General features: G+C 48.7%; 1 protein-coding gene and 1 pseudogene across 3 annotated transcripts; one reads left to right on the forward strand and one right to left on the reverse strand.

Annotated features, from left to right (window-relative positions):
- Positions 1-1,125: 1,125 nt before the first annotated feature.
- Rhbdd2 (rhomboid domain containing 2) lies at positions 1,126-14,848 on the forward strand. Of its 3 annotated transcripts, XM_030254359.1 has the most exons (6): positions 1,158-1,390; positions 3,576-3,695; positions 4,254-4,328; positions 4,467-4,874; positions 7,562-7,712; positions 11,502-12,999. In XM_030254359.1, exons 4-6 carry the CDS (start codon positions 4,712-4,714, stop codon positions 11,848-11,850), a joined length of 663 nt encoding a protein of 220 aa, XP_030110219.1. In that variant the 5' UTR covers positions 1,158-1,390; positions 3,576-3,695; positions 4,254-4,328; positions 4,467-4,711; the 3' UTR covers positions 11,851-12,999. The 3 variants fall into 3 exon arrangements, with proteins under 3 accessions (NP_001343966.1, NP_666114.1, XP_030110219.1); NM_001357037.1 differs by lacking the exon at positions 4,254-4,328 and having other exon boundaries at positions 1,126-1,390; positions 11,502-14,848; NM_146002.2 differs by lacking the exons at positions 3,576-3,695; positions 4,254-4,328 and having other exon boundaries at positions 1,126-1,390; positions 11,502-14,848.
- Gm15607 lies at positions 5,611-5,969 on the reverse strand (annotated as a pseudogene).
- Positions 14,849-16,234: the final 1,386 nt, after the last annotated feature.

The raw sequence follows: 16,234 nt of genomic DNA on the forward strand, positions 1-16,234 counted from the left end.
CTCCGTGGTCCTCACGACGTCATACCATTACAGTGAGAAGGACCCGGCTGAAAGCATAGTTCAGTTGGTAGCATGCTGGAGTCCCTGGGTTCGAGCCTCATTACTGCATAAACTGAGGGAGGTGGTGCACATCTAAAATCCCTGCTTTCTGGAGATGGAGACCCAGAGTTCAGAGTCAAATTTGTGTAAAAGCCAAAAGCAAGAGGAAGAAATGTTTTTCAAGACCCCTCTCCCTCAATGAGGATCTACTAGTAGTTAATGGCTGTTGGGAGGAGAGACATTTGCTCCTGAAAGCGACTTTAATGAAACTCACTGGGTCGCAAAAATTTAAAAAGAAAGAAAGAAAGAAAGAAAGAAAGAAAGAAAGAAAGAAAGAAAGAAAGGAAGGAAGAAAGAAGGAAAGAAGAGAAAAGAAAAGAAACATGGAAGCAAAAGAGAAACTAAGATGGGAAGGCAAGAGGGGGTAATGGAGCCCCGATAAAATATGATCAAAGTACATTATACACATGTAAGAAAATGCCATAATGAAACCATTACTTGGTATAATAAATATAGGTTGATTAAAATTTTTAAAGGGAGCCTTTGAGATGGCTGAGAGTAAAGGTGTTTGTGTGTGCACCTCCACACCTTCTCTCACTGAGCCAAACGCAAATAAAATCTAAAAAAAAAAAGAAAAGAAAAAAAGAAAAATAAAAAGGGCTAAAGAGATGACTCAGTGGGTAAAGGCACTGCTGCCAAGCCTGATTACCCAAGTTCTATTCCCAGGACCCAGAGGTGGAAGGAGATGATAAACTCAACCTTAAGTTTTCATCTACCCTCCACGCGCGTTGCACGCACATGCCCCTCTCTCACACTCAAACAGATGTAATCAAATGTTTTTTTGGTTTTGCTTGTTTGTTTGTTTGTTTGTTTGTTTGTTTTTAATTAAAAATCAAGAAGAAGGAAGCTGAGGTCTAGGCAAGAATACTCCTGAGGCGGCAGCCCGCACAACACCCGTAGGTAAGCTGGAACTACAACTCCCGGCCTCCTTTGGGCGGGTAAGAGCGGAGGACTCCACGGGATTGGGCCTTCCCCCACCCCCACCCCCCCATGGGGCGGTGCTTGAGGAGAGGCCAGTCTTCCGCTGTTGCCAGGGGAGACCGCCGCAAGGAGGCGGAAATTGAGGAGGGAGGCGGGGAGTACCGAGGCCGCACGCTGGAAGGGCTCGCGGCCATGGCGGCCCCGGGCCCCGCGAGTCGCTTCTGGTGCTCGTGTCCCGAGGTGCCCTCCGCCACATTCTTCACCGCCCTGCTCTCGCTGCTGGTGTCGGGCCCCCGCCTGTTCCTGCTGCAGCCGCCTCTGGCGCCCTCGGGGCTGTCTCTGCGCTCCGAGGCCCTGCGCAACTGGCAAGGTGAGAAGAGGCGGGGCGGGGATGGCGCGCTTCCTCAGCCCGCAGACTCCCCGGTCCCTGATCTCCAGCCTCACTGCCAGCCAACCCCAGACCTCCGTGCCCACCACCATTCTCCCCACTTGGAGCTCCAGCATGTCTTGTCCAAAGCCGGATCATTTCCGCCAACTCCTTCTCTACCCACAATCGCCCCCTTCCATGTTACCCCAGATCCATTCATTCTTTGATCTCGAGGGTGAACACACTTCCTAAGCCATTCACGTTTTATAAACACAAACCCCATCTGCTGACGGCCCGAGCCCCACAGGAACAAACCAAACGTTTCTCACCTTTATCGTGACAATTGTCTACTGTCAACCCAATGGATGGCTTTTCCTCTTGACTCTAGAATTTTCTGCTGCGTCTTTACCTTAATCCTGACTCCTAATCCCAGCTCACAGAAGGAGCTGGTAAAGTGTTTGTTTTCTCAGAGGAGAGAAATTTCTCAAACTAATTAAGTCTGGTAATCATCCCTTTGTAAAAGACAGGATTCTTAGTCTTTGTTTCTTCCTCATTCTTTCCTGGGAAATCCCTGTTGCTTCTAACGTTAACAGAGGCCTGCGCGTTCATTTCATGTAATCCTCGCTGTGATTTCATGACAGGCCATATTAAATTGCCTGTTTACCAGAAATTGAGGTTGAATACAGAGATTCGCAGAGCTAACACATCATAATATTGAGATAGGAGCCCCGCACTTTGTTTTTAGTATGGTGATTTAAAACTAGGGCTTTGGGTATATAATCTCCACATCTTTAGATAGAGGTATACATATGTGACACATTATTTATATGCTTGTGTGCACTCTTGTGAAAGTCAGAGGACAACCTGACCGGAGTCTTTCTCTTCTTCCCCCATGTGGGTCCTGGGAATCAAACTCGGGTCTTTGGGATTGGCAGGACCTACCTCAGCCTGTTGAGCCATCTCGTCAGCTACCTAAATCTTAGAGAGTTGTATGTAGAATTTTTTCATATTTACCAGTAAAATTTCAATTTGGGACATATCCAGCAAATAACCAAACTTCTGGAGATATTCTGATAGGATGTAATGGTTTCCTGCTTAAAGCTGAAATTTTCTTTTCCCCCTTTTTTGGATACATGTAGCACTTACAGTCAGCTAAATGCCAGTGTAGACAGGCACGCACTCTTTTTCTTTCTGGGTTTTTGTTTTTTGTTTTTGTTGTTTTGTTTGTTTTTGTTGGTTTTGTTTTTTTGTTTTCGTTTTGTTTACTTTGAAACAAAGGGGCTTGCTATTTATTTACACCAGTATGGCCAGGCTTCATTATGTAGTCCAGGGTAGCCTCAGAGCCATGATCCTCCTGCCTCACCCTTCTGAGTACTAGAACACAGACATACATCACCCATCACCATGCTCACTTAACCATATTTGTCTGAGCATGGGCTCCATGAACAGGCAGAGAAACAGTACCTTTAATGCCAGCACTAGGCAGGCGGAGGCAGGCGGGTCTCTGAGAGTGAGCCCAGCTTGGTCTCCATAGGGAGTTCCAGGACAACCAGGGCTATATAATAAGACTCTGTCTCAAAAAAAAAAAAAAAAGAAAGAAAGAAAGAAAGAAAAGAAATTAGAGCCCTGTAAGTACCTTGCTACCAATCGTGAGAACTGGGGACCTACGTGGTAGAACTTCTGAAGGTTTTTCTCTGATCATGTACTCCCATATACCCACAAATAAAGACATATAAAAATGTAAAGTATGTATGTTAGCCATTACTTGTATTGGGGGGAAGAGTATAAACCAAATATGGCAGACACTTGTAGTCCCAGCACTCAAAAGGCTGAGGCAGGAAGATTGTGAGTTCGCAGCTGGTCTGGGCTACATATCAAAACCTTGTATCCCCAAAAGAGGCTCGATGTGGTGTCTTACACCTATAATCCCAGCCCCCAGGAACCAGCCTAGTCTACACAGCAATGTATACACCAGATAGGGCTGCATAGGGAGACCTTGTCTCACTGCAGAGAGAGAGAGAAAAGGACTTTCCTTGCTATTTTATGGTATATAAATCTTGGCTGCCCCTGTAAAACTCCGAAAGCACTCTTTAAGAAGACCCTTACTTAATCTATGTAATTATTAGTGACAATTTTATAATTTTATGGTCGTTATAATTCATGGTTCCTTTTTTCTTCCCCCGAACAGCCTCTATGGAAGGAGAGGCCAGAATTACAGCTAAGGAGACTGCCACACAGAGTGTTAAGTGGGACCCTCAGCCTACCCTGAAGCTGTCACAATTAATTAACCCTCAGACTGCCTAGTGAGGTAGGTCAGTATTAAAATCTAAACAGAGGAGGGTTGGAGAGATGGCTTAGTGGTTAAGAAGAGAGCTGGCTGCTTTCAGAGGACCCAAGTTTGGTTCCCAGGACTCCACATGGCACAGCTCACAACTGCCTGTGACTCCAGCTCCAGGGGGATCCAACCTCCTCTTCTGGCCTCCACAGGTACCCACATACAAGTAGCATACACAACAGTAAAAACACATCTTTAAAAGAAAACCTAAAACAGGGTTGTAAAGCATTTGTCATGTTCAGAAACCATTCCAGTTTTCAAAAGGTATCTTTTTCACACCTAGAAATTGGTCTCAATAACCTCTGCCTCGGGGCCGGGAAAGGATGGAGACGACATTATATGCTCATGCTTTGAATCATGGGGATTGGTTTTGATAACCAGGGCTCTAGGGCCAGGAAGGAACAGAAACTATATTATATACTTTATATCTTGAATCATGGGCACTTTCCTGTTCTGTTGTTGTGTTTTTGCTTCCTGTTGTGGTTTTTGAGACACGATCCCATGTAGTCCAAGCTGGCTCTAAATTCCCAGTGTAGCCGAGAGTGACCTGGAGTGAGCCGAGAGTGATCTTCCTGTCTACCTCCTGAGTGCTGGCACCATTCCTATGTGAGCAGTCTACAGTGCTAGGGGTGGGCCCCAGGGCTTTGTGCCCGGCTTCAGTTCTCCCTTCCTAGCTGGCCTGGGACCCGGTTGCCCCTGGTTGGAACGCTCAGCCCTGGACCACTAACCCGAACCCATCTTTAGTTTACAGGCTGGTGACCTACATCTTCGTCTATGAGAACCCAGTCTCCCTGCTCTGTGGCGCCATCATCATCTGGCGCTTTGCTGGCAACTTCGAGAGGACCGTGGGCACCGTCCGCCATTGCTTCTTCACCTTGATCTTTACGGTCTTCTCCGCCATCATCTACCTGTCATTTGAGTCTGTGTCCTCACTGTCTAAGCTGGGGGAGGTGGAGGATGCCAGAGGGTTCACCCCAGTAGCTTTCGCCATGCTGGGAGTCACCTCGGTCCGCTCTCGCATGAGGCGGGCCCTGGTGTTCGGTGTGGTGGTGCCTTCCGTCCTTGTGCCGTGGTTGCTGCTGTGTGCCTCCTGGCTCATCCCTCAGACCTCCTTCCTCAGTAACGTCTCTGGCCTTTTGATTGGCCTGTCCTGTATCCTTCCTGGGAGGGGGCTGTGGGGTGTCAGGTACACAGCCTTAGGCTCTTAGACAAGCAGCCTGGGCTCGGAACCTGAGAGCCTTGGGCAGCTCTCCTCCCCTCTCTGGACCAGAGCTCATCTGGAAAATGCAAATACGGCTGCTTGCCCAGGCCAGCTCAGCTCAGCTCTTTAACAGTTTGGGCTTAATTGCAGCAGTGTGACTTTTTTTTTTTCTTGTTAACTGAGGTGTAATCTATGAAACTAACCTTAGTGTAAGGTTTCACTGGAAGAGGGCTAGGAAGATGGCTGCCTCAGTTAGGCACGCACTCGTGAGAACTTGAGGACACAAGCCATAGCCCTGGACCTTAAACTCTAATCCCTGCACTGAGGAGGTAGAGATAGGTGAGTCCCTAGTGCTCACCGGCCCACCAGACTAGCCTAGTTCAGTGCGTTCCAGATCCAGTGAGAAACCCTAACACTAAGGTGGGCCTCTGGCCTCCACAGCAGTGTTGGTTGGACCAATCTGACATACCCATCACCTTGATGTTAGTGGGAGGGTCAAGAAACAGACTTGGACTCGTTGATACTTTGGTCTGTGTTTGCAGGGAGAAGAGTATCAAGCTAAAGACATTGTACATTGTGTGTGATTGACAGGTAGGACCACTGAGCTAGATCTCCGCCCTTGATTTTCTTTTCTTTTTTTTTTTTTTTTTTTGGCAGTCAGTCTTGCACTTTATTGTCATTGTCATCTCAAGCCTTGACTGCATACTTGCAGAGGATACAGCTGCTGCTTCTTGGTCTTCAGCTTCTCCTCGTGCTTGGTGAGCTGATGGCGCATGGCTCTAGTCTTCTTGGGTCGCAGGTCCAGGGACTTGTATTTCTTGCCTCTGTAGAATTTCCTGAGGTTTTCTTTTTGAGTCTGTTTAATAACAGTGAGGACTCGGGCGATGGATTTGCGAACAATTCGTATCTTGGAGAACTTGGACGCAGCGCCGCCTGTCACTTTGACGACCCGAAGCTGGGACAATTCCACCTTCAGATTGTCCAGTTGTTTCAACAGCTCCTCCTTCTTCTTGCCGCGCAGGTCCCGAGCCTTAAACTTGGCCATTTCAGCATTGTTCACGGCTGAAGCCGCCTGGTTCGAGAGCGCCCTTGATTTTCTTTATCTCAGAGGAGAGTCGCTGTAAAGCTGAGGCTGGTCTCAAGCTTAGGACCCACCTCCGTCTCCTGAGCGCTAAGACTGCTGGCTCACCACCACACTTGGTGCCACACCCCAGTTACAAACTTCTTGGTGTGTACTTTCCTTTTCTTTTCTTTTTCTTTTTTTTTAACATTTATTTATGAGTAAGTCTATGGATACGTGCACCTGCGTGCTGGTACTTGAGGAGGTCAGAAAAGGGTGACAGGTTCCCCTGGAACAGGAGTTACAGGTGGTGGTGAGCTCCGTGTGCATGGTGGGAACTGAACTTGGGTCCTCTAGAATAGCAATTTGCACTCTTAACTACAGAGCTATCTTTAGATCCCCTGTCCTCTAAAGGTAACTTGTTTTTGAGATGGGATCTCACTATGTAGCCCTGGATGACCTGGAACTCACTGTACAAGCCAGACTGCTCCCAAACTCCTGTCAATCTTCCTACCTCCTCCTCAGTGCTGGGATTAACGTTGTAGGTATACACACCACACCCAGCTTGCTCTTATAGTTCTGAGTAAGGTAGCCTACTTGGGGCTGGAGCTGCCTGAGGCAGAGGAGTAAAGCCCTAATCTCTAGCATCCTCTGGAGTAGCTGGGACTATAGCCTTGATCATTTTTAGGCAGGGCTGGGGATCCAACTTTGACCCTCCAGTGCATCAGCCTGGTCATTGCCTACTAAGTGGCATCGCTAGCACTGCCTTGTCTGGCATTTATGAAAGATTGAGCCTCCCTAATTAGGAATTCTGAGACCCAGGTGCTTCAAAGTCTGCACCGCCTTGAGTGTTAACCTGACACGAACACTCTGTACCTTAGCTGTCTCTGTAAATGGAAGTCAGTGGATGCCCCCCAAGTCTGTAACTCAGGCTGCTGAGGTACGGGTGAAACCTGTAGATTTTCAAATAACCCTGTAAGCTCTGAGCTATTTCACCCAGATTGTTTTAGATAAGGAGGACTCAACCTGTGCAGGCATAAAACAGATGCTTAATATTGCAGCCAAGCCTGACAACCTGAGTTCAATGCTGGGACCTTCATGGTGGAAGGAGAGTTGATTCCAGTTTCATAAAGTTGTTCTTCATACCTCCTCACACACACACACACACACACACACACACACACACACACTGTGGCACACTCATACCCATATATATGTACGTACATACATACAAAGGAGAAGCCACATTGAAACTTGGTGGTGGTGGTGCATGCCTCAAAATCTCAGTGCTCAGGGGTTTGAGGCCAGACTGGGCTACACATCTCCCTCCACAGAAGGCCATATGAGCAGGGCACCTTTGATTTGGAGCAAAAGTCTAGGACTGCACCAGTCTCTGCATTATATTAAGACTGTCTTGTGACTAACGGCTGTGGTTGGAAGGAATTCTAACACACATCAACATGGCGTTGTTCCCTGTGAGGTACATGGATGGGATGTTCAGCTCTTTGCAGAGACTGACACACACCTGTGCCTCCCTCCCTCCCGCTGCCTTCAGTTTTACTTAATACACTACCTCAGATGGCCTCACCTACTGCTACTCCCTCGACCTCTCTGAGCGAGTAGCCCTGAAGCTTGATCAGAAGTTCCCCTTCAGCCTCATGAGGAGGATTCCCTTGTTCAAGTACATCTCAGGTTCTTCTGCCGAAAGAAGAGCAGCCCAGAGCCGTAGGTAAGTGATAAATGCCCTCACCTTTTTAGTTGCGTGGTCAGTTTCAGTGATGGGGGCAGGACCCAAGGCCTTTTGTACATGTGTCAGGTGCTCTACTGATGTACAACCACCCACCTTTGCCTTTGGTTTTGTAAGTCAGTGTCATAGATAGCCAGGGTTGTCTTTGGACTCCTGTCTGTACATCTCTGATACCAGGCTGTAAATAGAATCCCACCATCAGCTGTCACTCTCCTTCTAAGAGCAACTGCAGAGCCAATGAAGGTGTGGCTGGTTCACCTTGGAGGATAGAGGCGAGGAACAGGTTCTCAACTAAGTGCAACTAAGGGTTGTAGTTCTAGTTCAGCATAAATTCCCTAGCCTAGAGTCCCCCAGGGAAGGGCTGGGGGCGTGGCTCAGTGGTAGAGCCCCTGCCTAGAATCCCTGAGTGAGGGGCTGGGGGCGTGGCTCAGTGGTGGGGCCCCTGCCTAATTCACATGAACCTTTGGGTTCCAGCACTGCAAATAAGGAAAGAAAACCTGTGCACAAATATCTTCTGAACACTGGCTGCTGCCCTATCTGGGGGAGTTGGGGGGGGGGGGGCGGAGGAGGGGAAACAAGCCTGAGTGGCCAAAGACACTTGCATGTAATTCTGAGTGATCTATGGATAGGTAATCGTCTTCACACTGCTTAGTCAGCAAGCACTGTGGGTAGCACTGGGCTATGGCAGTTGGCCATGTTTAGACAGTGCTCAGTAGGTGATAGGGCAGGAGACTTGAGAGGAGAGTTTCGTGGCTCCCATATGAAAGCAGGTAAGGCTGACGTTTTTTCCTGTCTGAGCTTGTTTGCTCTTAAAAACTGATAGGCAAGCCACCAGAACTTACGGGGTTTCACACTTCCTTTATAGAGGAGGCCAGAGAGGACCTGTGTTCCCAGGTAGCACAGAGTCCAGGAAAGAGTCTGGTGTGACCTAGGGTCTCCAGCCTACAAGTCCCTTTCCCATACTGCCTCAGCCACTTTGTTATTTCCAGCTTGTGTCCCCTCAGAGATTCTACAGTCTACCACTTCCTGTCTGTGCTGCCTCCCAGAGAAGGGCCTTGCTGAGGAAGGAAGAGCCGGCTCTGTCTTATCCACCTCTCCCAGCTCTCTGTGGGATGTGTTTCCCTCCCCTCCCAGTGCTGAGCAGCCATGGAGTAGGGCAGAAGCCCCAGCTCGCACTCTTCTGGTGAAGGAGCTGTCCTGGAGACCCAGGAAGCAGTTCTACTCTGAGTTACACTTGCCCCTGAGCAGCTTTGTCACCTGTGCCGGGTCTGAGCCCAGACACGTGTGCTGGGGAGCGCTCTGGGTTCTTTCTGGTCCTCGTGTGGATAATGGTGGCTGGTTGCCAAGATTGGCTGCAGGTATCAGAACAGAACATGATGTTTCAGGTGTCCTAACAGTCACCAAGAACATCCTGACAGAACACGTATTTATTTTAGTAAGCCGCCCTGTGGGTTGTTTTGTTTACAATTGCTCTTGTTCACAAGGTTGGTCTGGCTTAGAGTTTGAGTGGTTTGTTGCTATAATAAAAGCTAGAGACAGTTTATTAAAAATAGAGAAAAGATACCCACAAGATGGCTTCATGGATAAGGACATCTGCCACCAAGTCTGAGAGCCTGAGGTATGTCCCTGGAACCCACACAGTAGAAGGAAAGAGGACCTCTGGAAGTTCTCTGCAACATCTCTCTCTCTCTCTCTCTCTCTCTCTCTCTCTCTCTCTCTCACACACACACACACACACACACACACACACACACACACACACACAAACAGGGAAAATAATTTTAAGAAGGCTGGGTGGGTACCATTGTAATGCACATCTTTTATTCCCAACACTAGGGAGACAGATGCAGGCAGATCTCTGTGAGTTTGAGGGCAGCCTAGTCTACATAGAGAGTTGTACACCAAGCAAGACAGTATAGTGAGACCCTGTCTCACAAGAGCAAGGGAGAGAGGGAGGAAGAGAGAGAGAAGCGCTCCCAGAAGCAGAAGTTGGCCTGTGGGCTGGGATAGAAGCTGGGGCTTGGCTCATACTAAGCAAGTGCTCCACTACTGAGCCATTCTCCAGCCCCAAGGGGAAATGTTCTTTGTTTGGTTGGGTTTTGGGTTTTGGTTGTTTGGTTGGTTGGTTTTTGGTTTTTTTCCAGACAGGGTTTTTCTGTGTAGCCTTGGCTGTCCTAGAACTCACTTTGTAGACCAGGCTGGCCTTGAACTCAGAAATCTACCTGCCTCTGCCTCCCAAGTGCTGGGATTAAAGGCATGGGCCATCACTGCCTGGCAGGAAAATCATTTTTTTAATATATATATTTTAAAGATTTATTTATATGTAAGTACACTGTTATTGTCTTCAGACACCAGAAGAGGGCATCCCATCTCTTTACAGATGGTTGTGAGCCACCGTGTGGTTGCTGGGATTTGAACTCAGGACCTTCAGAAGAGCAGTTGGTGTTAAGCTGAGCTATCTCTCCAGCCTCCTGTTTTTATATTCTTAATTTTTGTTTGTGTGGCTGTTTGCATCTCTAGTTGGTGCTGTGAACCTGGGGGAGTGGCACCTAGAAATGAGAAGGACTAGTCTCATGTAACAGCCACTTTTATTCAAGGCATCAGACCATTTATACTCTGAGTGCTGAGAAGAGCCACGTGAGTCAGGTGTCAAATCACAAGGGCAAGCCTTACGTGGTAAAAACGTTACGTACAGCACATGACTAAGACTGAAGTGAGCTCACTTCTGTCTGCTACACGGGAGGAACATGGAAACACATTCCAGGAGCAATTCTGTTTTGAAGAAACTAAGGTCACAAGACTCTCAATGCTGTTTTCTTAGAGCTTTCTCACAAGTGCTGAGAATCCTCACAGAGCAGCTTGGAATAGTGTCCATGTCTTAGTCAGGGTTTCTATTCCTGCACAAACATCATGACCAAGAAGCAAGTTGGGGAGGAAAGGGTTTATTCGGCTTGCACTTCCATACTGCTGTTCATCACCAAGGAAGTCAGGACTGGAACTCAAGCAGGTCAGGAAGCAGGAGCTGATGCAGAGTCCATGGAGGGATGTTCTTTTTTTTTTTTTTTAAGATTTATTTATTTATTATATGTAAGTACATTGTAGCTGTCTTCAGACACTCCAGAAGAAGGAGTCAGATCTCGTTACGGATGGTTGTGAGCCACCATGTGGTTGCTGGGATTTGAACTCTGGACCTTCGGAAGAGCAGTCAGGTGCTCTTACCCACTGAGCCATCTCACCAGCCCGGGATGTTCTTTACTGCCTTGCTCAGCCTGCTCTTTTATAGAACCCAAGACTACCAGCCCAGAGATGGCACCACCCACAAGGGGCCCTCCCCCTTGATCACTAATTGAGAAAATGCTTTACAGTTGGATCTCATGGAGGCATTTCCTCAACTGAAGCTCCTTTCTCTGTGATAACTCCAGCTGTGTCAAGTTGATACAAAACCAGCCAGTACAGTCCAGTATGCATGAATTTCTGAATTTCATCCTGAGCACTGCACAGCCAGCCGTGCCTGTTATGCCCCACCATGCCTGTAATCTAAATGTTCTGAGGATACGGGTAGGAGCCACAGTTCCAGGTCATTCTTATCTACACTGGCAATTCAACGATGCCTAAGCCACAGGAAACCCTGTCCCCCAACTCCCAAAGTCAATCTTTCTTCTTCCTTGAATTGAAACCTAGTGCTGGCTATGGTCCCACCCCTGCTGTTACCTCAGGACTTGGCGCCGTGTACCTTGCAGAGAGTCACTGTCTTCTCTTATTCCTTTCCAGGCTGAACCCTGCACCTGGCTCCTACCCCACACAGAGTTGCCACCCTCATCTGACTCCAAGTTATCCTGTCACCCAGATGCAGCATGCCAGTGGCCAGAAACTGGCCTCCTGGCCTCCTGGCCACATGCCCAGCCTACCTCCATACCAGCCTGCGTCCGGCCTGTGCTATGTGCAGAACCACTTTGGTCCTAACCCCAATGCCTCCAGTGTGTACCCAGCTTCTGCAGGGACCTCCCAGGGGGTACAGCCTCCCTCCCCTATCAGCTGTCCTGGCACTGTGTATTCAGGGGCCCTGGGTACCCCAGGGGCTACAGGCTCCAAGGAGTCTTCCAAGGTAGCCATGCCCTAACCAGTCTGCAGAGGCGGCTTCCACCTTGTTGGACAGAGGAAGGTTCTGAGAATGTAGGAATTATTTATTGAAGCCAGGGCATGCCGGCCTGTCATTCCAGCTGCTTGGGGGTTAAGGCCAATAGGTAAAAGGTCAAGGTCTGTCTGGGCTCCAGAGTACGTCCAAGGCAAGCCTAGGATATGTATTAACAAAACCCTGTCTCAGAATGAATAACAATGACTGGGGCTCTGTGGTAGAATGCTTACTTAGCATAATTAAGGCCCTGAGTCCTCAGCTCCACAAAACAAAAAAGAATTACTAATTAGATACCTCTGTGTGCCAGCTCTGAAGAGTACTTTGATAAATGTCCCTGTATCTGTGTTGTTTCACCTCAAGGCAGCTCTAGAAAGTAGAAACTGGATGGTAAGACAGGCCTGTAATCTCAGCTATGATCAAGGTCAGCCCCAGCTACAGAGCGGGTTTTAGGCTAGCCCCCCGGGCAGGTATATCATGGGGTCTTGAGGCTCCTGGGCTTCTTGGTTCCTAATCCAGTGTCAAGAAGGTGCGGTTATCGGCTGCCAGGGACTCTTGCCGTCCTACCCATCCTGCCCTGCTCAGTGCCCATGGGTCCTTACTTGTGTCTGGTGTGACTGTACCAGGTAGTCCTTGTAACATCGTCTTCCCCGCAGCCATGGCTGATGGGACTTCTGCCTGACTGGTGACCTGCAGCAGCAGGCTGGTGATCCGCCCTGTGAGTCACCTCTGTATAAAAACCAGCCTCCAACCTGCCAGTGGTGTGTGGCATACTGTGTTCAGTCCCGGGCAAGCGTGACACCAAAAAGCTGTGAGGAGCCAGAATCACATCCAGTCTGTGCTCAGTGGTCTGCAGTGAGGACCTGATGGGGTGGGTGGGGACAGCGAAGTCAAGAGTTGATAAACCCAGAGATGGGTACAGCAAGTGAATGAGAGACTGTCTCATAAAAGAATTTTCTTTTTAGTAAAAATAAGCTGAGCATGGTGGCACATGCCTTTAATCTTATCATGTAGGAGGCAGAGACAATGGATCTGAGTTTGAAGCCAGCCTGGTCTATGTACTGAGTTCCAGGATATCCAAGGCTACAAAGTGATACCCTGTCTCTAAAAATAAAGCCAGGTATGGAAATAGTAAAAGAATTTTCTTTTTAGTAAAAATAAGCTGAGCATGGTGGCACATGCCTTTAATCCCATCACTTGGGAGGCAGGGCACTTAGGTAGATCTCTAAAGTCAGCCTGGACCAGTTCCAGGGGTGGGGATGGGAGGTGGCTTAGTGATGAGTACCTGCTAAGCATGCAAGTGGCCCTGGGTTTCATCTCTAGTACTTAAAAGCAAAGCCATGGCATCACAAGGTATTTTAGATACGGTGTATGGCCTTCATGTCCAGGAGCTCTATGGGATGCTCTGGGCTGCCTCTGAGGGCCTGTATTAGGGTTCTCTAGAGTCACAGAATTTATAGATAGTCTCTATATAGTAAAGGAATTTATTGATGACTTACAGTCGGCAGCCCAATTCCCAACAATGGTTCAGTAGTAGCTGTGAATGGAAGTCCAAGCATCTAGCAGTTACTCAGTCTCACACAGCAAGCAGGCGAAGGAGCAAGAATGAGACTCCCTTCTTCCAATGTCCTTATATGGTCTCTAGCAGAAGGTGTAGCCCAGGTTAAAGGTGTGTGCCACCACACCTTTAATTCCAGATGACCTTGAACTCGAGATCTCCCTGTCTTAATCTGGAATCCATAGCCACTATGCTTCAAGATCTCCATACCAAGATCCAGATCAGAAACTTCTATCTCCCAGCCTCCAGGATAGGGTCACTGGTAAGCCTTCCAATTCTGGATTGTAGTTCATTCCAAATATAGTCAAGTTGACAACCAGGAATAGCCACTACAGGGCCCTAAGTATTCCAATACAGGTGATTCCTGACCCCAAGCCCACTCCTCCAGAGAGGGTAGTCTGAAGATGGGCACAGCCAAATGGTCTTTGAAACCCACTGGCAAGCAAGCCAGTATGACATGAGTAAGATTGGCACTGCATTAGAGACTTGAGTCGATAGCCAAGGAAACAGGTGCATCTAGGCCTCAGTAAGGACACGGCTGGAAACTGGTGGGACCCGGAGCTTTGGACTGCAGCCACGCCTGGCATTTCAGTGGCACTTCCTGAATACAGCCAGATGTGGGCTCTTAGGCAAGGTCCTTCCACTCTGTAGATAGGCTTGTGTGTTCTTGGTTTCTTCCTACATAGGGTGGCTCACTGGCTAGAGCTGTGAATGCCAAACACCCAGGTTTCCTGGCGACTGGGCTGTGAGAATTGTCAGGTCCTCCTGTGTGACCTAGTTGCTGCCTTTACTGATGGGCTCCAAGGATGCAGAGGAATTGCTAACAGACAATGCAGAGCTGGATTCCAGCTTCCTACTGCCCCACACTGATGGACTGCCCCTAGATCTCCATTCCCTGGGCCTTTGTGTGATCTGGAACCAGTGCACAGGCAGCCTGAAGCTACACTAGAGTGGAACCATCTGTTTCTCAGCGCCTGCTTTCCTTGCCTTCAGAAGCAGCCTTTGCCTAGTAGGTTTCGCTGCAGATCAACCTCCCTAGGGCTCTGAGGTGATACCTCAGTGGATGGAATCTTTCCCCTCTTCTAGGCCCAGAAAATGACCTTCCCTGGAGAGAGGAGTTTGCAGATTGGACTGAGCTATGATTTTGTCTCTGTGGAGATAACCTCCAGACACATGTGTTTCACAAGACACCTGGGCGATCCCAGCCTTCCCTCGTTTGCCAAATCATGTGTCCCATGTCTGCAAGTCATGACTGAGTCTGTGCCTGTCCCCAGGCTGGGGTCAGAGACATGCCATGAAATATGTACTGGGGACACGGGTACAGGTGTGCCACGCAATAAATATTTGTCAAAGTCTAGATGGCCCTGCCCTGGCTGCTCAGAATAGTGAGGGAGTGGATAAATAAATAAAGGTGCTGGGAGCTGGGAAGATGGCTCAGTGAATAAAGTGCTTGCCGCTCAAGCATGAAGATCTGACTTCGGATTCCCCACACCTCCACTGAAAAAAAAAAAGGCATGGCCTTGTGTCTCTGCAACCCGGGGCCAGGAGTTGGATTCCTGGAGCTAGCTGATTAGCCAGAACCGTAAGTTCCAAGTTCAGTGAGCAGCCCTGTTTGTGAAGATCAATTGGAGACATCCCTATATTGGCTTCTGGCCTCAAGTGCCCACATTGGTGAGCGCACCCGCAAGTGCACAGACATACCCATATACCACAGGTACAAGAGAATTGCCACGGGACTGAGAATGTCGCTCAGTGCTATATGATGTGTCTGGAAAGGTAAGTTCATCCCAGCACTGAAGAAGGAAAAAGTATTCCCTTCACCTGGTACAGTGGTGGACTCTTTAATCCCAACCGTGGGGAAGGTGAGGCAGGAGGATTTCGAGAACCAGGGACTTGGGGATACATAGTCTAACCGTTCCAGGAAAGGAAAAACTTTGACTTCTGTTTATTCAGCCTAAGGGAATGCTGTTCTCTGCACTGAAGTCTCTGTGCCCTCGAGTCATGCCTCATCCCCAGTCAACGCGGGACCAACCAGCCAGAAGGCATCAGTTTGTGCGGCTTACAAACTGGGGGCCGCAAAGATGCCCTGCCCTCAGCCTCTCCTCCCAGGGCATGCCCTACTCTAGAGCTGCTGGTGAACAGGCCAGCCAGAGGGAAGATCTCCAGGTAGGGATAACCAGGTAAAGGCTGGGCAAAGGTAAGCAGGAGCCAAGCCAGTACCCAGAGCCAGTAATACAAGCATGGAGACAGATAGGCAAGGAGGGGATGGAAGGGAAGTGGACTAGCCCCAGGCTCAGGCAATGAAATTAGGCAAGCCGGAGAGGGAGCCCGAGCCTAGACCATGGTGACTGGTCACACAAGATGGTGACAGAGCTCAAGGTCTGGATATTCTCATAGGGAGGCCAGGCCTCCTTCCTGTCTACAGGTACCCACTACACACACAGATGGGCAGGATTGTCAGCCTAGCCAAAGTGAAGAGACCAAAGAGTGTTCTCAGAATCGGTGAGAGATTTCCAGTCATAAAAAGTGTGAGACTCAGGCCGGCCAGTGGTGGCACACACCTTTAATCCCAGCACTTGGGAGGCAGAGGCAAGCAGATTTCTGAGTTCAAGGACAGCCTGGTCTACAGAGTGAGTTCCAGGACAGCCAGGGCTACACAGAAATTCTGTCTCAAACAAACAAAAGCATGAGATGTAATATCCAAAATAAATTCAAAACTACCCTATACCTTCCCCCTTCAAAAGGACTTTCCAAACTGTACTAGTAGGCTAAGTACAGAGCCAGATAAAAAGCTGCCTGACTAAACAAATATAG

Source organism: Mus musculus, chromosome 5 (genome assembly GCF_000001635.26).
Source record: "Mus musculus strain C57BL/6J chromosome 5, GRCm38.p6 C57BL/6J".
NCBI classification, from domain to species: domain Eukaryota; kingdom Metazoa; phylum Chordata; class Mammalia; order Rodentia; family Muridae; genus Mus; species Mus musculus.

Excerpts from the sequence above, each read along its gene's own strand:
- Rhbdd2 (NM_146002.2), top strand. The coding sequence starts at position 1,213 with ATGGCGGCCCCGGGCCCCGCGAGTCGCTTCTGGTGCTCGTGTCCCGAG. Across the intron at positions 1,391-4,466 it reads GGCCCTGCGCAACTGGCAAG|TTTACAGGCTGGTGACCTAC; the intron begins GTGAGAAGAGGC and ends ACCCATCTTTAG. Across the intron at positions 7,713-11,501 it reads AGAGCAGCCCAGAGCCGTAG|GCTGAACCCTGCACCTGGCT; the intron begins GTAAGTGATAAA and ends ATTCCTTTCCAG.